This window comes from Xiphophorus hellerii, chromosome 1 (genome assembly GCF_003331165.1).
Source record: "Xiphophorus hellerii strain 12219 chromosome 1, Xiphophorus_hellerii-4.1, whole genome shotgun sequence".
Lineage (NCBI taxonomy): Eukaryota > Metazoa > Chordata > Actinopteri > Cyprinodontiformes > Poeciliidae > Xiphophorus > Xiphophorus hellerii.
This window is the reverse complement of record NC_045672.1, coordinates 9,742,264-9,767,022: the sequence shown is the minus strand read 5'-3', so window position 1 is coordinate 9,767,022 and position 24,759 is coordinate 9,742,264. Positions and strand designations below refer to the sequence as shown.

The 24,759-nt window shown below is 38.1% G+C and overlaps 1 protein-coding gene across 1 annotated transcript in view; it reads right to left on the bottom strand.

The window, feature by feature from the left end:
* The window catches only part of prkar2aa (protein kinase, cAMP-dependent, regulatory, type II, alpha A), a 38,708-nt gene extending 18,086 nt beyond the window's left edge, over positions 1-20,622 (bottom strand). The window contains 2 exon segments of the mRNA XM_032565485.1: positions 20,343-20,429; positions 20,432-20,622. Of these exon segments, the coding sequence (XP_032421376.1) occupies positions 20,343-20,429; positions 20,432-20,588 (244 nt within the window). The 5' untranslated portion in view covers positions 20,589-20,622.
* Between the last annotated feature and the right edge of the window lie 4,137 nt (positions 20,623-24,759).

Sequence of the window (24,759 nt, the reverse complement as noted above, 5' to 3'; positions counted from 1 at the left end):
TTGTAGAAAAAAAAAAGGTTTTAAGAAGATGATGCGATGGTTGTACTTTCAGAGCCAATGACCCCTACATAACTGTCTCTTCTCATTACATTTCTGAAGACTGGGCTTTGAGGTCAAATGTCCTGGGGACCAAGCCCCTGCACAAAAGCTACACAGAGAGCAATATAGCAAAATTGTGGACAGTAGTAATGAATTAAAGTGCCTGCAATTGTCACCTGATAATGTTGGTAACATGGTACTTCCCGTCAGTCTCACCAGAGATTGTTGGTTGCTTTGTACGGCTCTCAGAAAGGTTTGTTAATAACAGGGCTTCTTTCATAACACAGGGGTGTGGTCTCGAGGCCGGTTTAGTACCTCCTGGTGACAAACAACTTTTCATGTACTTCTTAGGCCTTAACAGCCATCTGATCCATGCCAACCGGGGATAACTAAAACATGAGTAGCGGCCTGAGGACGATGGGGACCCCTGGTATCTACAATCAATTCAGGATTGTAAGAAAAAAATATTTATTAAAAGGTTAATTATTTATTTCAAGGTACATGAGCTTGAACACTGAACTCTCCACACCCTCAGCTCTAGACCGACACTTTGATGCCCAGCCCTTTCTGTCTGATGAGGAACGTGAGGAAGTCCTCGGCCGTCTCATCACCATCACTGTGACACTGGGAATTGAGAAAAGCTCTGCAAGTAAAGATGTGTAATAAATGAATAAGCACACCATGTACACAGAGAATATTTCTGTTGTAAGGAATGCAGTGACGTGCACTTCAATATTAATATCAATAATAATGTAATGTCAAATATTATTGTCCTACTACTTTATTTTCAGATATTTCTTTTTTATGTCAACATATTTCTGTTCATATGGGCAAGAAAATAAATATCCAAAAATTATCCAGATGGCTTTGTGTACTTTTTATAAAATAAACTCAATACTGAAGAGTTTAAAACAACACAAATTGTGACTCAAAAAAAATCTAAACCGGGATGTGCTGTGGTGGCGCAGGGGTTAAGCACAACCCACATAAGGAGGCCTTAGTCCTCGACGCGGCTGTCGCAGGTTCGATTCCCGGCCTGGCGACCTTTGCCGCATGTCTTCCCCCTTCTCTCATTACCCACTTTCCTGTCAATTAACTATCAAATAAAGGCCACTACAGCCAATAAAGCCTTTAAAAAAAAAATCTAAACCAAACTGAATTGTGGGGTTCTTCATATCCAGCTCTAGCCTCCTTCAACATTTCCTGCAGCATTAAACAAGCACCAGCAAATATTAATTAGCTTACATCTATACTCTACGCAGTTCTTGGCAATATTGACATTATGAACATTGTCATTCCATTAACAATACATTTACTATATATTGTACAACCAGTGTTCACTGCCTAATACACGTAAACCAGATGTTCTACTTCATTAATATTCCCCGACCTTCCCTTTGCTGTGGGGTAGGGTGTGTGTGTTTGTGAGGCAAAAGATATGCAATAACAAAACAGACAAAACAGAGGAGCACATTCTCACAGGCTCCAGTTCATTAAGAAGAACTACACTAAGAACTCACAAGCAAAACCAACCAAAATGTGGCTCTACTGTCATCATTAGTTGTGTTAAATTAAGAAAATGTACAGGTATGTTGACTGACAAAATGGGAGATCCGGCTGTTGCAGCTCACTAATTGACAAATGACCCAGATCGAAACTTGAACACTGAAGAAGTGAAGTACATGTTTAAGGTCTTGTTAACAGGACCACCCGATGCTCCTTTAGATCGTTGGTGGGCTCACCTGGCTCGGTTTCTTCAAAGTTTAGCAACAGTTTATCGTCCACTAAGTAGAACACCACCAATACCGTAGCGTACATAAGCACACTAGCATGCTTCCTGCTTTATTTGTCTCACTGTTGTCACAGAATGAAAAATACAGTTAAAAATCTAAAGTATAGTCTAGTAAGTCTCAAAGTTGCCTAAAAACTCACCCCACTGCACTGAGCTGATCCACCAAACAGCTGATTGGGAGGGAACATGTCTGGCGACTTGATGTAAATGATGAATAAGTACAGCACACCTCATACACATCATAGTATTTAACTTTCATCTCCATTCACAATATCTCAATTTTACCAGGCAGCTGGACATAAAACAAAGACATGTGTGTGTGTGTGTGTGTACACACAGACTGTGTGGGTGCAGGAGTCTGAGTGTGTAATGTGTGAAGTGCTCTTCCTGCAGTCATGCGGCTGATGGGGTTCGGAGTGTGATGGGGTAGTAGTGGTGGCTGTATGAAGAGTGTGACTGAAGTTGCCTTGGCAACCAAACACAAAGAGGATCTCTCATCACCATAACAACGCTGTCCCTTTCACCTCCCTCTCCAGGCCCCCCCCAGTAACCATCCATCCCCCTTTTCTACCCAGCTTGTGATAAGTGGAAGATCACCCTTCCTCTCCTTCACACATACAGTCTGTCCATCCCTCCCTATACACACCTACTGAGTGTTAAGGCAGCATTAACAGCAGTGAAAAAAAGAGGAGCAAAGAAAGGAACAGAAGGAAAACCAGAGGGGGGAAACAATTAGACCAGAAGGGGCAGAAGTGTGAGATCTACAGCAATCACTGACAAAAAAAAAAGAAAAAGAGAGACGTGTAGGAACATAGGGATAAGAAATTAGAATTAAGCCATTACATGAACCCAAAAATATGGAAAAGATGGGAGAAAAATGACAAAGCCCATTTTTCTTGTCAGTTTTATGTAATTGCACACTAAAAAAAAAATGTTGAAACAGAGGCAGAAGAGACAAAAACCCACGGGAACGAAAAGAGAGCAATTGAACCATCTCTGCTTGGCATTTCCCATTGATTTATCTTTCAGTCCTTCTAATTGTGAGACTGTCGGTCTTTCCTGTCAATAGCTCATATAGCTGGCTGAAGGGGATGAATGTGGCAGCGGTACTTGAGACAAAAAAATTACATTTAATAATTTGCCTTGACAAAGTGAGTGAAGATAAATGAGAGAGGAAAGAAAGAGATTCAATCTGGAAAAAAAAAAACTATTTTAATGTGTATTGAGAAAGCAAAGACTGGCTTTGAGGGGGCAAAATAATAAAATATATAAAAACAGGTTAACCTTTTTTAATTTTTTACCACCCTGCTGCAACTTACGCCCCCCTGATTTTCCTACTATTCTTCTTCCTGGAATAGAAACAGTGAAAGGCTAAAAAAGCTTTTAAACAGACTAGTCTGGAACAGAAATTTGGCAGCGAATCGACCTCCTTTTGGAGCCATTAATTTATTCAACTGAATTTTTTTGTTGTTTTGTTTTTACCAAACTGGATTAATGTAATCCTCAGAGTCCACTTCATGTTCACAAATAAATGTTTTTCTGATGGTGAAAAAACAAAAATATTTTAAACTTTGAAAGAGACATGATTTTGTGCATCTTTTAATCAAATTACTAATCCTTAAGATTTAGTAGTTTCACATCGTACACTCTGAGTTTAAGCATCTCAGTGTTAGGCACCACTGCAGCGCACCTGCACATGGAAACCCTCCTCCAAATGTTTCTAATTATACATCATAGTAAAGTGTTTAAATGAGAGAGTGTAGTCTTTCCATTCAACCTTGTTTCTCCGCAGCAGGCCGGTTTACGAGCCTGTGAATCTGCCTCACCGTTGCTTTGGATGTAATTGATAGATTGCAGAGCCTGTCAAAATATTGAGCCCGTATGTGTTTGGTATGTCACTAAAAGGGTATCATCATCATTTTCCACCAGAGCCGAGTATTTACGAATAAACTTCCGGTTCTAAAGTGCAGAGCTACGGCTCCATGTGGAAGGTTTTGACTTAAAAACAGAAGAAGTGTAATGATGTTTTTATTGCTTCTAACTAAAATAGTGTGATTAATAGATTTCAAAGTCACAAATGTCTAATTTAACTCTAAACTGCAACTTACCCCCTCCACATTTCTTCTTAAAACTCTCCCACCTCTGTTCACCCACCCCCCTCCACCCCCAAATCAGCCTCAAGGTCCAAATGATAACAGCAGGGAGAGATATGTTTCAAGGAACTTCCCCCCATGTGTTACTTCTCCTCCAGTGCAAGCAGCCTTGGATGTCCCAACAAGTCTAACGCCCTCAAAAAACAACAACTGCATCCTTCATCTGGGCACACAGTGAGGTCAGCAAACCCAAACACAAACAGCGTGAGACATGTTTTGTGTGCAGGCTCACAAAACACAGCAAAAGGAAGACAACTAGAAACGCAGAAAACCCATCAGCTCCAGTTTCAGTTTGTACACCCACACATGTAATGAAGCCCTAATTCCCCCTTGAATATTGCCTGAGTGATGCATGCGTGTGGAATCTGAACAGGGAGAAAAAAAAAAAAAAAGAAACCGAGGGATTTTTGTTTTCCGCCGTTATTTGAATGTTTGACTCTGGCACAATGTGATACTTCCTCAGACGGCACAAAAAAAAAAAAAAAAGGATTGTTGAAGAGACACAGTAAGAGGAAGCTCAGCTTTTTCATCATGGACTGAAATTCAAAATGACCGATCCTAAAACTTTTTTTTTTGGTTCTTCCATGTTTATTTTAGTCATTTTAAATGAACCTCTGTGTACTTTGTTTTACACGGCCAATCTGCTACTGAGGTTATAAGTAACATTTAGCTTCAGGTTCATATTCATGAGGTTGATATAGAAATGAGGACAGAATGTAAACTGTATATTGCACGGATCAAGTCAAGTTTATTTGCGTAGCATATTCCAGAAACAAGGGAGTCAAAGGGCTTTGGGCCATAAAAAAAACACATTTAATTATGAAACAGTAAACATTACATTTTGTAAAATGCCATCATCCAGCAAATGTACATAAAATTTTGTAATCTAAACAGGTGCGTTTTTAGCCTTGATTTAAAGGAACTCAGCATCTTTGCCATTTTATGGAACTTTCTTCCCGATTTGTGGTGCATAGAAACTGAATGTGTTATTTTCTTTCCATAATAAAGGTTTGTGCTAGTTTTGTTTAAAAAAAAAAAGACAAACTGATAATATAGAAGACAAAAGGTAGAGTAAGAACTGGTAACCTCATTCTGGAGTTATATAAAAGCTTCTTTTCTGAAACACAATTGAACTTTTTTATAATCAGTACATCCTGTCCTTGTAGAGGGGACAGTCAAATCTAGCTTAACCCCCCCTACCAAAAAAAACAAAACAAAGTCTGCCCTGTACCAGTGGGGTAATGATGAGTTTAAAACAGTGGTCCCCAACCCCCGGGCCACGGACCAGTACTGGTCCGTGGACCACTACCATGCTACCGAGCTGCGCAAGAAATAATTAAATACTTCCAATTTATGTGTTGAGTCTGGAGGATCTTATATTTTGAAAATCCTTTAACCGGATTCTGTCGGTTACGTTTTGTGCGCTCTAACATTGAGCCCACAAGCAGCAGAACGAGTTAGAAACAGCAGCAACAGCATCGATGTCGGTCGTCTCGACGTGCGCGCAACCCCCACCCCAGTGGAGACCACTGGTTTAAAAGATTACTTTGAATTACTCAATACTTCAAGTTTAAGCCTTTTATAGCCAGATTACATCAAATAAAACCAATTCACTCAAACTGAACACACACACACACATTAGAAAGCATGGGTATATTTTTATCCATTCCCAAACTGTTTTTGTCAAGCTGTGTGAATCTATGGCCATTTGTGGCCACATACACGAGATAGACTGTAGATAATCATCCTGATGGCATCTTTTGTGTCATTCTAGGTAAAATATGTAGTGCAATGCAGGCATCAGGTCTGCTGACGTGTGTCTTCAGGTTGCAGTGCGTCATAGCACAGTCAAATTATGAGTGTCAAACAACATGCCAATTATTGCCTCTTGCAAATTGAGGCTTTACTATATGGACTGAGCACATGCTGGAGGAGCTGAATGCTTACCCAGTATCTGGGATGTCGATGTGATTGTGTTTTACAGTCAAATTTGTTGCAGCTAGAGGAAGTTATCGTGCCGTCTGTGCACGAGAGTCAGCTGAGAAGATATCACAGGAGTAAGGTTGATATATAATGTACAGTAATGTGCTTTTGTGTATTTTTGTCACAGTTTAAAGAGCCTAAACCAATACATTGGAATCGCTTAGGTTGTTGAAGACATCAGTTTTCCCAAAAGCTGTTCAGGGAACAATACCAAAAGATGACAACTTTATGTTTCAATCACCATATCAGGAAAAAAAATAATAAAAAAGCTTGTGGTTTATTAAATGAGAGGGCAGGGCAATTAATTTCAATTTTGGCTCCAATTAGTTACAGAAAATTGGAGCCAAAATTGTGGAATTACTATTCCACAATAGTTTTGCTTGTGTTTTTTTCAGTGCATAAAAAGGTTTTCAAACTCAATTAGCAATTATGTAAAATTGTGATTTTATTATTCACAAAAATAGTAATTGTTTCTTCCCCACAATTGAACAGGCCTGATATTTGCAAATATGATTAAAAGACTTAGAGGTGTCTAGATTAAAAATGTATTTCAGTTTTAGAATATTTATCCAAGCGTTCAAACATTTTTAACCTATAAAACAAAACAAAAAACACTAACTTAGTTATTAGAACGAATATTTAAATGATAACTATGTCAAGAAGCTTTAGAACAAATAGAGTCAGTTAAAGGGTTACACTGAACATCAGTTGAATGTTCGAGGGGACAATGTAGAGGAGCTTTAAAAAGGCTTGAAAAGCTGAAATTCAAGAGCCTTTTCTAATTCATCAGGAATTCATTGTTATTCTCATACTGCTCATCATGTGAAGTTACTGTTTTATTCCAAGTTTCAGCTTCCCACTAACCCTAAGCATTTCTCTTCTTAGAACTCAATATGCAGGATTCCTATAAAAACTGCTCTCCCCTATTTTCCCCTTGTCCCATATGTGACTCAATCTACTTTCCCAGTGTTTCAACCCTCTCATCGCAAACTCGCTGAAACTTAGGCCCTTAAAAGGAAAAAACTCTGGCCTGCTTATAGCCAGGCAGCGATGCTTTCATTGCACTTCAACTATTGGTGATGTAATTTAACCCACTTTGAGCCTGACAGGCCCTGTTCTTACTCTATATACATTACTGATAGATTGTGTACTCAGTTCAACATTATTATCCACTGACCAAAACGGTGAAAAAAACTCGAAGGGGGGGAGGGGGGAAGTACAGCTGGTAAATTATGTCAGTTGAATTGAAAAGTTTAAGTCATGCCCTGGTTACTAATACACACCAGTACGTGGCTCTAAAATAGAAACTGCTGCTTAAAAAAAAAAAAAAAAAGAGGGAAATTATTCCTTTCCCCTTTCTGAAATTCTCATCAAATTAAAACATGTTCACAAGATAAGAACTTCACTCTGTTAAAAAAAAAAAACAAGTCCCAGAGAAACAGCTTTTGGCTACAAACAGGAAAGCAACAAACTGCCTACTTTTCATTTACGGTTACTGAACACCTTTGTGGTCACTATAAAACTTTATGGTACTTAACGTCTACACGTCTTTTGGTACAGGAGCTATCTCCTGATAAGGGTTTGGCATCATAAACATTTATTCCCATCATTAGGAGTCTCTGTTGAAGCATTTTAGAGCATTTAGAGATATTTATCGTCCGTGGAAATCCCCACTCCAATAATATGCTGCCATTCCCTTTACGTTCATCTGGTGTGTATGGAGAGGAAAGAAACAAACAGATGTGTTTTTCTGCATTTATATTTTCAGAACATAATGAAAGGCACAGAAATTCACATAACATTAAAATAAGAATGTCCAACCTGTAGTCTTAACCTAAACCCCACTAGTTGAAATGCAAACCACACATTTCTCATTCCGTAAATAACTCCATATTCTAAACCTTAAAGATTAGATAGTCACTAGACTTCATCTTACTCAGTTTTAACATATACTTTTACAAAAAGATTTTAAAGCATTAATATTGTAGTAATTGTTCTTTCCTTCTAGAAATAGACTGAAAACATTTACTACCATACAATGTGGCATGTTGTGCTGTAATGATAAAAGGGTTAATAAAAACTTAGGATTCCAGCCATCATGGTGTAGGACTGTCACTATAAATAATTATGAAAATTATATCTAAAAAAAAAAAAAGAAAAAATCCATGATACTAACAAACGGTTAGATAATTGCCCCTCCCTGCTCCAGCTATGACTTGTAACAAAGGCAGCATCTAAACTGTGGTTTGTTTCAAATCTAGTTTCCCAGCCTTATTTACTCAGGGGGAAATACGCTGTTTTTTTCCTTCATTCAGAAGTCGCTGGCTAGGAACATTCCCAGAAGTAACTAATGTGTGGAGGAACCGGTAGGCACTGGTTGCTGATGATGACTGCTTAATATATTGACGTCAAAGCTGATGCATGGTGTAATTTGAACTTGTTCTGCTGCTGAGAACCGTGCACAGTGCAGAGCTTTCTGTGCATGACTTTACCTTTGAAGATGAAAAAAGAAAAGATCTAAATATGTGCCTCGCATTTTATTTCTGTAAGTTTAATAGCCGCCCTGGTTGGTGATGACTGGTTATGCCCCCAAAAACCACATGAGTAACAGTTTAAATAAATTGACACCATCAACTAAAATCATTTAGACCAATCTAAAGTTTGTTCAGGCCATCTGCCAAAATCCTCAACATTATCAGTGAAAACGTGCACAATTAAAAACGAGTAGAACCAGTTGACTCCTATCCGTCATCTGAAGAATGAGACACAAACCTGGAGATCTACAAGATTCATGACCCCATGATGTTCCAGGTTTTTCTTTTGTGGCAAATGTCAGTTCCAGCATTCAATAGCTTGCAAAATAAAACTTTTTCATGAAGACTGAAGCTATACTCTGACTTAGAAAGCTTGTGCACTGGAGACGAATCATTAAGGCAGGAGGCAAGCAAATCAAACCTGAGAATTTTTCACATGAAAAGGCCCAACATCTATGTTTTTATTACAGAGAGGCAAAACAAACAGGAAGTGAAACAGTTTGCTATATTGAGCTATCCTGGTAAAGGTCTAGCATCTTGACTATGGACTGGTACTTTGAGAAAAGGAATATGCAAAAATGATTTGGGTATACAACATACTTAGGAAACAATTGACAATTGTAGTGGATCTGGGGAAAAAAGAAAGCCAATACAAAAAAAACAAAAACAAAACAAATATAAACCAAAACTTGAGCACTGTGAGAAAATCTGTGACGATACTGAAATTTACAGAAGAGGAATGTTTGAAGGCCACTAGTAGTTCACAGAACCCTTTCACTCCTTATCTGAACCATCAGAAGGTGAGGCCACTGCCTATCACAGCTACTACCAGCAGCAATGGGCTGAAACTGGTTCCAAGGACAGTTGTCACTACAGTGACCTTGACTGTGTTGGTTCACAGATCTACAAAGCCATCAGCGTAGGCAAATCCCAATGAGATTGGGACTTGAAACCAAAAGGCAAGGATATTTAAGTTTGTCCGATCTTTTTCTTTTGACGCTTTTCAGGTCAGCTTGGGTGTGCTTCTCATGCCAGAGTTTCCAACATAACCCTGCTGACTGACTCGCAACATGCTGGTTGAGAAAATTGGATGCCATCCCACAGCAGTGTGTGACCAAGCTGGTGGCCAGCATGAAGAGCAGGTGCCAGGATGTCAGGGTTGTGCATGGGTTTTCCATTCCCAGTAATTCTTCAAACCCCCAATCTACTGAAAGACACCGATGAGGAGACAGTAGCAGAATGAGCCGTTTGGCATTGGGAGAGGATTTGGCTAAGTTTTTCATGAGCGCACAACCCACATATCCAACTTGTGCTGCTCAATCCATAAGCATTTTCTTAGCTTAAGTTTCTATTTACAATTAAATGTTTAATTTCCATAAAAAAAGGAGAGAAAAAAACAATGAACTCGTACGATCATCATTCAGCTTTGTTAAAAAATCAATCAAAAGGTTACATAGACCACCAGAGCTGCATAACATCCCCATTGTAGTATCAGTATGTTTAATGTCCCAATCGCAAAGGTATACAACAACTTCTCAAAGCGATACATTCACAGTCTATATACCAATATTATGTTAAACAGTCAGGTAGACTCTATGTACTTGCTACTGCCCAGTCTGCAATAGATTTTCAGTCCAAGATTCATTGCGACATTAGTCATATATAAAGAATGAAAAGTCCTTGCCATCATTGCCATTATGCGTTTTCCTAATAACTTCTGGAAAACACAACTTCAGTCAGAATATCATTAACAGAATCAATTTTTAACTCTATATGAACTGGGCCAACTAGAGTTCTAGAAAGTTTACTTGAAAACCTGTCAGACTAAATCATACTACTCAAATTGTTCCTGTAAATAGCCCTACCACATCCTATTTGACTGCTCTAGTAACCAATTCAGCAGGAAACCATTTATCTATCATGCCAGTAAACTTCTGCTGTTACCACATGAAGAAAGTTTATTACTCTGCTCAAGGTTTGTATTTGCTGAACAAAATACATATATACAGTATATATACTATATACAGTATATGTAGTTCAAATGTTTCAACACAATTTGACTAATTAGCTTAAGAACAGCTAGTTATCAAGCATTTTAAAACATGTGCTGAGTATTTAACTGCTCTCTGAAAAAAAATGTATACAGTTTACACAAATCTGGCAACATCTGGTTAACATTTAACTGCACATCTAGTTTCCACATTCATTCAGTTTCTTCTTCTCATTCATGCTTTCTTGTCTTCTCTCTTCTTTTTGTCAAATCTTTCTTACCTTCCTAAAGGCATTCAGCTAAACCGGCCTAATAACATCTTCCCTCTAATCCATCTGGTCTAATGAGATTGGGGCTTTACACCGAGACAGACAAATGCAAAGCAAGTACCAGGGGACAAATGTGACATAGGTGGGTTGAAGGCCAACAGGACAAGAGAGTGATGGATTTTTATTAATTAACAAACTCAACACCCAGGAATGCACAGGCCTTGAGAGAAAATGTCACACATGACTTATCTCTGGGAGTATTAAGAAATAGACAAACAACTCTAACAACAATGGAGGACAAACTACATGTGTTTGTGTGACCCATTTTTAGAGGCTTTCTGCCTGAGCACGGGGCTGAAGATAAGAATGAATGCTATGTCACTGAATAACCCTAAACCCTGAGCGAATTCAAGCTTATCTGACACTCTGTGCAAAACACAAACAAGTGCTTGCAGTCAGTTCATCAACTGTAAAAGCCTCTCTGATGACCGAGCAGTCAATTTTAATTAAAAACAAACTGATCAATACAAGGTTAAAGTATACTTAATCCACTGCTCGATTTTGCTCTGCATTCTACCTAGCTTATAAGGTATCGAGCATTTAATGAGATTGAAAAGATTTGGCTTGTCAAATAAAAATCAACTTCTTTATGCAAACACAATGACAATTCATTGTTTTATTCTTGCTTGAGATGGCTTTTTAGCATGCTAGTTTGAACAGACCTAGACAGACTTTGTCCACATTTAGCAGTGCTGCTATTTGCTCTGGCTCTTTCCCTCATCTTTTAAATGTCATCTCTCTCAGTAGGTATGTTTACATGCACACAACTATTTAGACACTAAAACACTCGTTTCTACATAGGAGTCTGCCATGTTCACAATATTTTCTGCAAACCTTCGTTTAAATAAGATAAGGTTTAGATTAAGCAATCAAATAATATTCAAACACAATCATGTTCGGTATTCTGATCCAAGGCAACAGAGCTTGCCTGCCTTATACCTCGTCATACTGATGTTTGTGCCATTTTCAAACACTCACAGCTCTTTTACAGTGCAGGTCCTCAATCTGATCAGAAAAGGTGCTGAACGAAGAGATTTGGGTGCAAGACAAAACACCAAATGAAGCCGCTTGTTCCAAGATATGTAAAGACAAGAAGGATTGGGCTGGAGGGGTTACAGATGGAAAGAAATGTGAAAAATCCTGTATGTGCCCCTCATGTAAACAACATTTTCATTTGGAGTTACAGTCATGACTGAACAGATTTTTGTTTATTCCCAGTGTAATCTCATCAATATCCACATTATGTAAATACATAGACAGGGGTTTCATTCAGTTTACTTTTGTAAAGCTGGAAGATGCATTTTATTTCATGCTTACAAATCTAAATCTGCACACTTTAGTTACGTTTTTTTTTTAATTACAAAAAAAAATACATTACATTAATAAAAATTACATTTTCATTTAGAAATGGCTTTTTTTGGGGGGGGAATACATAAGTAGAGTGAAAAATTAGTCCACAGAATAATCAACATCTTAACTGGCAGTCTTTCTTCATCATATCTATGTTTGAAACTTATTTTGAAATAAAAACAGAAAAAACTCTCAATTGCTCTGCTTGTTTACATCTTCCTGTTGGTGCTAAACTATTTCACCTCTGAAAAATCCAAAAGGCTTCTGCACCTCTGGTTCAAAGTCTAAAATATTTAGAGTGATCAAACCTGAGCCTGATAATTCCTCACCTAGAAGATGTTTTTTTAACCAGAAAATAAGTAAATAAACAACAAGTGGAGGATTATGAAGCCTTAATGGATTGACAACCCATTTTCAGAATTAGAAGCATCTGAAATTACACAGAATTGTTGGGATCATATTCTGCTCACTGTTACTTCAATGAGAGCAGGTGAAGTACATTTATTTGACAATATGATTCCATACAGCTAGTGTAAAAAGTGCACTACTAAATAAATTAATATTCCCCAACTAGCCTATTTGATTGGTTGTTGGTGTAGTAGGGTGGTTGTCAGGCGGAGGCCAGTTGGAGAACTTGAATAGAGGTGAAGCTGAATTTAATTTGGAAAAAAACATTAGATTTTTGTGCAACTCTTGAGTTTGTGATTATCATAAAACCAAACCACAGGCTTGTGGGTCCAACAGTGGGGTGATGTCTACCAAGAAATGAATTGTGCTGTGCTTAACTGTTTCAGCATAGTAAGAAATATTGCATTGTTTACAATTCAGAAGGGATATTGTTTTTTGGGAAAGGAGGAAGCCTGCCCACTCCAGAGGGTGGGCAGGAACAGTGCAGACTCCCTCCGTAAAGGCATGTGATATCCTACCATTTCCTCATTTTTATAACTCCATCAAAGATGCCCAAGAACAAGATGAGGAAGTAACAAAGTTCAAATGATTTTTATCTGTAAATATATGCCTCACGTACCACAAGCTCACATGCTTCTATATTTGACTCATCCCTTTTTCTCATGGTTGATTTATGATCGTGTGCATTGCGTTTTATGTACTTGTAATTATCTTATTTAGCTCCTTCCCTTTATTTAGGCATTGTTCGCATTTTGCCCCTTGCACAGGAAGCTCTGTTGGCTTTAATGAACTGACCGCAAGAAAAAAGTTGCAGCTGTGTTTATGGGAGAAGAGAAATGATGCATTTAAACAGTGAAGTGAACAGAACAAAATAACTTAATTGAGAGACAACATGCTTAAAGTAACCATTTCCTTGTGGCCCACCATCACGACAATAAAAACACCAACATACGATACTTACATAGATTAAAATAATAATGAAAAAAATCCCAGAGGTACTTAGAATTGATCCAGGCTTTATGTTTGCTGATCTTATAGCAGATCAGCTTACATTCTGAATAAAGCCAAGCCAAAACCACCACAAGTATGAGAGCATACTGAATTTGCAGCAAGTCACCTGATGGCTGACAAGTCAAAATATTGAGCTGTTGCTGACAAGTTCAGAACTCCAGTAACATCACAGACATGACAGGAAACGAGTCATGCTAACCACCTTTGGTGTAAAAAGACAAAGACAAATGTGTTTGGGAGCATTTTAGATGCAAGACAACCAGACAGGAAAAAAAAAAAAGATAAACGCTTATTCAAACTGTGACAGCTTGTTAGTGGTTAAAGTCTAGTTAGCTCTACAGACTTGGTGAAGCATTTTAACAACACCATTTAATAAAATTTAAACAGGTCAGTTAACTTGTACCTATAAAAGTATTAAACAAGGTGGCTGGCATGAGTTAATGTCGCCTGTTTGAATATTAGCAACTTGCTGATAGTGTAATTACGGCTCTGTCTCTCTGCAAACACAAACTTTATTCAGTTGGGTAGGAAATGGGCAACACTGAAATGTGAAGGGCAAAATAACCAGCATTTCCCTCCCATCGTTACTCTTTTAAATAATGAAGGAATTAGCAGCTGTGGCAAATTATAAATTAAATATGTAGTAGATGCTATACTTTAGGTTAAACCTTTAATTCAAGAATTGTTTATATTTTTTCCCCCTTTTCACAGGATCAGACTGGAGCTGATAGATATCAAACTGTCCCAAAGTAGCCTGCAAATTCTAGTTGATCAAGGAAAATACATATATGTAGTAGCTATGATATTACTTAGCATAAAACACAGATGTCACTCTTTTCCAAAAAGAAAAGGAGAAACAAAAAGTCAGTATAAGCAGTTTAATCTGTCCTAGGGCTTCCCCACTTAGTGCTGTCAGTCTGCCAGTGGGCCTGGTCTCTAAGCTAGGCAGCATAAGATTTACCCACAGGCTACAAACCCATTGGACACACACACTGCTGCATACTAATCAGGTCACCTGTTGCATAGCGTAACACTGAAACCAGGCACATGCATGCATACAAACACATGTAGATTCCCAAATGTATACAGTAATGGTGCCTTTTAAGCTCACAAATGTTACCTCTGAGTTTTTAATCTCTACTGTGCGTGTGCAGACGCAGTCCATAAGAAAAAACAATGAAGCTCACTAAAGGTCTTCAATTTTTCCAATAATGTAAAGTAAAACAATTGGGTAATTAAAGTATAAAGGCTGAATCAACAAAACAGAACGGGGCTAAAAGCAAATTGGACATTATGAAGAAGGAAAAAAAAACAAAAACCAAGAAAACATTTGCAGCTACATCTAAGGTAATGTTATGACATTTTTTTACTGAAACAACCAAAGACAACTAAAGAGTCAAAGATCACAAATGTACCAGGAAAAAAGACCATCATTAGTTAAGGGCAAAGTGCTAGTCAGCGTTTGACATCAATGAAATGGTGCATAGTTTAAAAGTCTGATGATAACTGTGGCAGTTTCTTTAAATATAGGATTGAACTTTAGGTTCGGTAGGTTGTGCAGATTGACTATACGTCAGCTGTTGTGGGGCATCGCTGTCTGGAGTTATTTTCATACATGCCACTCATCAAAACCTAAGGATTCCAGCACATGTGTGAAGAATGGGGCTCACTTGCTTCAATGCACTAAAGAGTTCATTTTATATTTGTACCATAAAATACTTAATATGGTATGAACATTTTAAGAAACCAATAGCATTTAGGTGTCCTTGGTGAACATTTATTTCCTCAAATAGAATAAATAAAAGCTTGCAGTAGGATTGGAATGATTGAAAGAGAATGCATTATTGTTATTAATACAAACAGTCATGTTGCATTTGTCACAATTTCATCATTATTCCCAGTTAATGGATTTCTGCACTACTTTGGACCAGCGTGAGCTGTGAATATATAAAGCTATGAATGCAGATCTTTCACAGTAATCCCTAGAAATAACAGGAATCTAATTACATTTAATACAGCACATAAAAATCTAAAATAAAGTAAAGAAAAATCACCCTCTTTCTAACGCTTTTTTTTTTTTTAAACTGCTTTGTTCAATATTTGGTCTGGCTTATATTCACAGATCCGCGCTCATCTGCCTATTTACTGAAGTGTTTACCAGTAAGAGAAGGTCTGCTGTCAAAAATAAACACCAACCATCTGTGGAGTTGTGCATATACTGATGGAAGAGGGCTGTTGGGATGAAAAGGAAACACTTGGCTGGCTTCTAGGGATGTTATGCATCTTCTGCTTTCAAAATACCAGTGTTTATGCATAATTACCACATACCTGAGAGGCTTTTTTTTTTTTTTTTTAAATACAGACGGACAGCAAAATATATCAACTGACAGATCGAAAGATAAAACCCCCATTATCATGCTGGTTAACATTTCCCAGTGATCTGGGGAAAAAAACAGCCCTTTGTCATGTTCTGCAAACAACACAGATGTTTTCCTAATAGAAAGAGAGCCTCTCTGAATACTCATTGACATTTTTTTTTTCTACAAACAGCCACTGCTTCCTTCCAGCTATCTTTCATATAAAAACAGCATCTAATTCATTTCTAATATCATCACTGGGACGCACTGTCCCCCCCATCTATGTCTTCAGTCACAAAGGTGTCCATTCATTCAGAGTTTGTCTAGATGCACTTGCACTGCCAAACTGATACTACACAGGCCAGCTCTAAGAAAAAGGTTTAATATATTAGGAAGATGGAAACGTGGTGCCTGTGCTCTGCTTCTCCTAAGTATGTCTTCTTCAGGAAACAAGATATTTATAACTCTGTTGTAAGCCAAACACATTTACTCTTGAAATAAGCCTTTAGTGTCCAGCCAAACATTTGCCAGCAGAGGCATAAAATACAATCTGCAAATATATTAAGTAAGGCAGACATTAGGGCACCATTGTATAAAGACAACATGAAACCGTAATACTGCAAAAATAATACAAATAATGTTATTGGTTGCAAATAACATGTTTTACTAACTCTTCTTCTGTTGTTAAGATCAAGATGTCCAAACTACTCTGTGACATTTAGCATCTCGGCAACTAAAACCTGCATCAGTGTGCCAGCTAAGTGGGCTAGCCTAGCACGCTAGTCAATAATTAATGATGATGCAGGACAGCATCTTTTTCGGTCAGTTCCAGTCACACATAATGAATTAGAACTGTATAAAAATATATTACAAGTCAAATTACATGCAAGCTAATGTTTGCCTGCCAGTCTTGTTTTTAAGGGAGCTTTATTAAGGAAGAGTAATAAAACACATTCATCAAAGCCTGAAATAATGGAAAAAATTAAAACATACACAAAATAACCCTATAGTTCTAGTACACCATAAACACAAATAGGAGATTATTTTATTTGAAATAGGTTAATACACAAGCAATGGAATAAATTAATGGAATAAAGAGATGGTGGGTTTTTCAGGCAATTTTGTGCCAAAATTAAGACAATGTAATACTGCAAAAGCAAAATTTATTTAGTGACATTTGGTTCATCTTAGTAGAATTTGGATTTCTGATAAGTCACTGAACAGGTAACATATGAGGCTACTTTCCATATCGGCAACAGTGATGCATATGATGACAGTCTGATAGTTTGTACTGAAAACAAAACCTCCTTTAGCTAAGCTTAGACTTATATACTGATCCTGTAGTGGCTTTAAGCTACAAGAGATAAAGAAAATCTATGCAAAAAATGATATATGCTTTCACTAGTACAGTGTACTAACCCCATCTATTTCATTTACATATAAAGCATTAAGCCAGTGCGCTCTCTCTCACTCACACCAGTTTCCTGCAGTGCAATCTAAAGGTTACGAGCACAGTGATGAATCATCAAAACTGTAAGCAGCCTACAAAGAAAAAAAAAACTGCCAAAATGTCTGAATGCGAAACATAAAACGTATCATACACATAATCACAGCTCAGACCAAACAACCTTTCAGGGAGCAAATTGATTCTGAGTTGCCTCAAACATTTCGCAACAACTATGTCTTTCTTACACAAAGTGTCAACACCTAAAAGTGTGATTGGCCTACTTACAGAAAGCCTATGTTAGACAAACACTAGATACCTCTGACAAGCTTTAAAAGGGGAGCGATGTAGCTCCTCCTCTAAACGAGAGCATCTCAGCTGTGCTGTCAGGAACCTCAAACCGGAATAGGTTAGGAAAGCCACAATAGGTTTGAAATATATATTTTATTCTTGATGAAGGGTAATGCACTATAAAACTGCTGAGATGCATTTAAAACAGAAAGGTGATGATACTCATTAATACACAATGATCCTTATAGCAGTGTCACTGAGTGCTGTAGAGTGTGATTAGCTTTAAATGCTTTAGTTCTGCAGTATTAAGGAGTTAAATCAATTTTTTAAAAAAAGAAATCATTTAGTTTCAGGGGCAGCTGATAAGATAAAAAATGCTTATGAAAATACAGGTTTTTAAATGGAATACTTGCAGTTCAACCCTAATTAAATGAGTATGTTAATTTCTACTACCTATGTTTACCTCTAAACCACTTCACTAAGAAAGATTTTAATGCAAGAAAACGAATAGTATTTTTCAACAGATATTTAACTATTTTATTGCACATTTGGGCCCAGTATGTTACAGTAGTTTATTTTTTTTGAAAGAAAGCAATTCTTACCAGTAACCAGCAGCTGCATTAACAGCAGAACAGCAAAAAACAATCCATAGAACTGATAAGCTTTAGTTTTGGTTTCAAAAAGAAATACAATTTGTAGTTTATTAATACTTTCCACATACTAAATATAGACAACACTGAAATATTAATAGAAGAAGTAGTGTAGCTAATAACAGTACTTAATGCACATATTTATATTTAAAGATTTGTTTTCAGCAGATCTGTAATCTTCACATTCATTGGCTACTCTAGTGGTCTTTCAAACAGCACGTGATTTCTTTCAATATACAGTCCTGTGTGCCTCCACAGAGCCAGAATCCTCTGGGGGCAGCACACACAGAGGCCTGCTTGGATAACTTAATACCATGGAAGTCATGTGTGTAACCTCAAGCATTTAGTGTAAAGCTTCCTCCTGAAGCATGACTGTATCTACTCTTGGTTTACTGCCCCCCTGGATGAGCTGTATAAGTACTGCTGAGGTTTATTCAGGGCACACAGAGGTACAAGAGCGTTGTGACGTCAGTAGAATGGAATCTGAACTAGTGTGAAAAAGTCAGAACACAACAATGTGCTTTAACAAGCACACACATGTTCACTTATTAACTCAAAGGCAAGAAGAAACCGAAGATGCGCATGTGTGAATACGCACGCACACACACTCTTCCTTCGGTTAAGGTTACAGCTGTTAGACAGCAGCCACACTGTGTGAGAATAAACACAGAATACATAATCTATCTTGTTTGCAGCCAGACTGCAGTATCTGTCAACGTTGCTTTACCTGAAATAATATTTACATAAGAGACGATGGTTAACTCATAAAAACACGGTGAAACTAAAACTAAAGTTTACAACCAAAGAGGGCAAAATGAGTGTCCCAGAACCTGTCCTCTCTGAACGTCATCATTTACAATGCCTGGCAGTCCAAGCTCTGTCAAACATCACATCATGCCCTGACATCTTACATTTATTGCCCTGTTAGTTGTGCTTTAACATCTATTGTAAATAGCCTAGTGCAGAATTAGAGCAAAACTTTGTAGAAAGACAACAGCAGCCAGAGCTGAATTTATTTTGTGCGCTGACAGACTTGGCTAATAAATCTTAATTTTCAAACAGCCATAAAAATCTAACATTCACTCCAATTCACATGCATCCAATGTTGATTTGGGGGGAAAAAACCAAAACTCTGCAGCCACAATCACACTTGCACCATTTAGACTACATTAACCATTAACTTGCAGATAAATTGCTTCACTTTTTTCCACTGCAAACCTCCAAATTGCAGAGGTTCCCCGAATAGAGTCAAGCACCTATATGAACTGTAAAGTCCCATTCACAGCATCGGAATGTGATTAGATCTGGGCCACACTGCTCTGAAGAGAGCTGGGCTATGGAATGGCTTACATCCTGTGCCAGTGTCTCAAACACGGGGGAGAGATGCTACCAGAGATGAGGCTGTGTGCAGTGTGGGAACTTCAGAGTCCCATTAATCTAGCCATCAGATGTGCAAACACGCAACCTAAAGGCCACAGGATGTGCGGTTCTTCCTTTTCTAAAAACATACTAGGAGGAGGATCACAATAAAGTTGCATCGATGTAAGGAATCAATCTGTGAGCAGAGTTAAAAAGGAGGCTTGAACGCAGGTCTGAAAAGACAACAAGCTGACATTTTGTTTAAAAAAAAAAAAAACATGACAAAAGCCTAAAAAGTTAAAAGCACTCACAAAACCACAAGAATTTACTGCAGAATTTTACCTTGAGTGCTTATGTAGTCAAGTTCCCCCCACCCCTTTTCACAAATTCTTAGAAAATAAACATCTAAAGACCTTGAAACTTCAAGACATGAACAGAATGTGCAAGTCTGATGACCACAAAGACAACAGGGATGAAGAATATGTAGATTAGAAGAGTGGCAAGTAAGGACTACTTTCTATAAAAATATGATGGGCATTCAGACACTGCTTCAGGCAACACATTCTCAATTTATCTCCTCATGGAAACCCAAAATAATACATCTGATTTTCCTCAGACAAACCCATCTAACAAAGTGGCAGCATCAACTCACGTTCAAAGTCAGAGTCGTCATCTTCATCCTCCTCACCGTTGGACTCCGTCTGCATGGGCTCCCCATCAAACACCACTCCTTTCCCTGGTTTACCGCTATGTCGGATCCATCCTGATTTCTGGAATCCCGCAAACGGGTGAAGTACTGTACAGCAAAATCAACCAGGTCTGTTGGCCTTTGTCGCAGCACCTCCACGGTGTAGCCCTGTAGCAGTTCTGTCAATCCCACCGGTATCTGAATACTCATGGCTGTGTTTAGCTTGTTGGTAGCTCCTAGATATCTAAAACAAGATGAAACAAAAAGACAGGAAAATTGAATTTATTTGATTTTATGCTGCCTTCGACCGCTGCCTCCTATAGTAATCTCTTGGCATCAATTTGTGGACAATTTATTAAGCCATTTTTAGGTTTTAAACTTTGACAAAAATTTGATCTTTTCTTACACCGTTGTTTACGAAAGTACACAATATGTCAATGACATAGGTCTAAGTTAAAAAAATTAAGTTGTCCTGAACAAAGGTGGTATATAAAAGACAAAATAAAAAACATTTCAAACTTGTCAAAATGGCCTCAGAATCCATAGTCACTGGGAGGCCGGTAACCAGAAGAAACCAATCTGTTCAACACCTATGCTTCTTTTTCTGGTTTCAGAAAAGCTCTAATTTGTACCTTACAGATATTTTCTACACACTAAATGTAAACAATGTGTTTGAGGAAACTACGCTGCGGGTAACGTCTGCCAAAACCGATATAAAACTTAGGAATGGCTTTTAAAATATATTTTTCATTAAGAAGGAAAATTTCTTTGAAGAGAATGTATTTATATTTAGAAAAAGTTCATTTCTTTTCTAAATAATGTCTGCAGCCACATTAAAGTTGGTGACTGTCATGCTGCAGCTGTCTTCCTTATCACCACAGTGCTAGTCGAACTGGATTTGTCAAAGAAACTACAAGACCTGAAAACGGACGAGGTGGTACAATCTGTCATCAACGTCGTTGCTCAATTCACAGCATGATGCAAAATCCTAAAACAGTTTCCACTGTTTTTGTGCCAACTCAACTTCACTGTGGTAATATGGTTGTTTTTGGCAAAGAAAACAGCCAAAAACCAATAAAATATTGTTTTATTCCCACAGCTAAAACATTTAGGTTTTGAACTTTTTTTACAAGCTGAATCTCTGTTAGCCTTTCAGTGCAACATCATATCCATCTGTTCATGACAATAAAATCCCAGAGTCTCACAGAAAATGGTTAAGTTATTCTAATGGAAAGTAAAGAGAAAATGCAGGAGTAAGAAAATGTGGATAAATTGTAACAGCATATCATGTTTCATAATATAGCAGCTACATGTTTTTTTTTAATATTGTTCAGTCGTAACCAGAAGTATCTTTTTTTAAAATTGCCATCTTACTTTGTGGTATACTGGGAACCACAATGATGTCTGTTGGAAAACACTAGATAAAATTGCTTCTTCTTTCCATTTACATTAATAGAGAGAAATAGTGACAACCCTAATGGTGTTGGCAAAATAATTTTCATGTGTCGGAGGACTGGCACGTGGTGTGGTCTATGACAGCCTGATTGTTGATTGAAACAGATGTGATTTGTAATTTCAACACAATGCATGCCTGTTAAGGCTCACTAGGGGATGACAGTCTAGCATGACAAAAAAAAAGGATGTAGACGGGCTAAAGTTTGACAGCCAAAAGGAGAAAGCATCGCGCAGCCTTTTGAATGCAACAGAGTTTACCAGCCTTGTGTGACACTGCTACAACTAAGTGGCGACTTTATCTAAAGCTGAGCTGAGGAACACAGAGTTCTCCACAGCTGCAGGCGGCAGATAATGAGTTTGCTTAGGGATGGACACAAATTCACTAAAACTGGTTGGGTTTTTACAAACACGAGTGCTTTGCATCGTCTGAAACTGAGCTGTCAACTTGGGTGGGTGGTCGGCTCAAAGCAGCTAGCACATCTAGCTAAGCTAATACTACTGGCAAACAGCTGATTTAGAGCTAAAGAAACAACTTAACCAAACTTGCTGGTAAGCGTTCGGTTAAAACGTGATGCCTGTATAAAGTGCAATGAAGCAAAGACTGAAGTGCTGTTTCGACATTAAAGCTCATCAGTGCTAAACTGTCATGCTAGCTAGAGAGACGACCCCCCTTTAGCTTACGTTATAGTATGGCGCACTGGCTGTGGGTGCTAAGCCACCAGAACAGCGGCAGGCAGGATAAACGTTGCCATGCAAGCGCTGCAAGTTGTTTTGGACAGGTCATGTAAGCCGTTTAACAAGCCACTTTCACGACACCAGCTATGTATGAGTCACTTACGTTCACAATTGTGTCTCCCCGGCTAAACAAGCCAGTCACCTCCTCCTCAGTCTTCCTTGTTCTCTCTCTCTTTATTTCGCCTCTTCTTTTTTGAGCCAGTCCCTTTATCAGTATTCCTTCATAGAGAAAAAAAAAGAACACTCTCCGAACGTAAAAACGGCCAATTTCCGTTAGCGCCACCTAACTACGCTAATCTCTCCTGCCAGCCAGGTGTACAAGGATGCTAGCCAAGTTCAGAGGAAGCAAAAATATTATACTTGTCTTCACCGCTGCAGCCCGACGTTTACGCACGGTGAGGGTGGGACTTAGTGTGGCAGTAAGGCTAGCTGGCGGGCTAAGTGGCTGACCTGCTAACTAGCAACCGCTACTTTTCCTTTGACAACTCCGGTCTCCGCAAGACACGAGTCAGCTGCTACGGCCAGGTGACACAAAAACCTGCTGCGAGCTCACCGTTCACACCGTAGCACCACACCTCTATTACTAAAAGCTGTCCGAAACACTGAAGAAAAAAAACCTCTAAACTTTAAGTTAAGTTCATTTATAAGACGGCTAATAACATGGGGAAAAAAATCCTGCTAAATTAATAGAAAGCAGGTCTGCTCCCCGCTGACGAGGTAATCCTCAGCTCTTCACGCGCGGATGAACCGCTGGTTTCAGAAGGCGGGGCTTGTCAGACTGACAGAAGGCAGAACCAATCAAATTTAAGAATGATAGCACGACAGCCAATTGCAGTACAACCATGGAAGAAAGGGTGGGATTGAAGGCAGAACTATATTTGTACGCTCCAAAAAAGGCCGCACCCACAAAGGTGGCCTTGAGAGCCTGACAGAAATGTTAAATCATGTTTATAATTTAAGAACTGTAAAAGTAGACAGAGTAAAATTTATCTGCGAGAAGTTAATTAGTTCATTAAGGTTCTCATAAAATAATCTAGATTTAATTAAACTGAAATAACCCCAAACCCTGACGTAACTTATCTCTAAATGAAAAAAACTGAATTAGTATGGTAGAAAATTTTCCACCATTTCAAAATAAGTTAGATGCGTTTTTCAGGTAGTTTATATTTGACCAAATTTAAAAAGGGAAAGACGTCAGCTAAGGTTCCAGCATATGGAAGTTTACAACAGCATGCATTTTTGTTTCAACAACACCACAAATATTACTAATATATTAACTTCATGGCCATAGGACTACAGATTACAAACACTATTTCAAAAACTTTTATTTCAGAAATTGACATGTGTTTTATTAAGCTGTTCTGTCCTCTTTCAAGTAAATAAATTAATTCAAATCAAATTCAAGCTTAATGCCATAGCATTCCAAATAGGTGTGTGCATATCTACTTTGACTATAAATCTGCAATAATCACTCAGCATGAACTGTGTCTTGAAAAAGTATCTCAACCCTTGAAATTTCTTGCATTTTGTCAAGTTATATAAATTCTGGGAAAACAGTTGGAAATTGCAGAAGACTTGCAACCTCCATTGTAAAAGCCAGAGATACAATGGAATGGTTTGAGTTAAACTATATTATTGTGGAAACCCAATTTGAAACGTGATGTTGACAGGCTATTCTGACTGACTTTGAGCTATTTCGAACAGGCAAATTCTTCACTTTCTAGATGTGTAAAGACTTGGGCGACTGATTACATATACACACCATTTATCCATCAATGTGAGAGTCAGGGTAAATCCTGGATAGCTTGGCAGTCCATCTCAAACCAACACAGAGACACACAGGACAAAACAAACAAACAAACAAAAAAAACATGTATTCCAAGAACAATTTAGAAATTTAGTGATACCAATTAACCTAACAGCTATGTTTTTGGGCTGTGGGGGAAGAAGCCAGAGTATCAGGACAGAACCCATGAATACACGGGGAGAACATGCAAAGTTTGTGCAGAAATACCCCTGGATGGGACTTGAGTCCAGGACCTTTTTCTGCAAGGGAACTGTGCTCCACATTTTCCAGTGTTTTGTCAGAATTTTTTCCAAGTATAATATTACATTTTTCTCATTCACTTTGTTGTAATGATATGTCATATGACATATCTTTAGTTGCAGGATTACTGACGACTCCTATTTT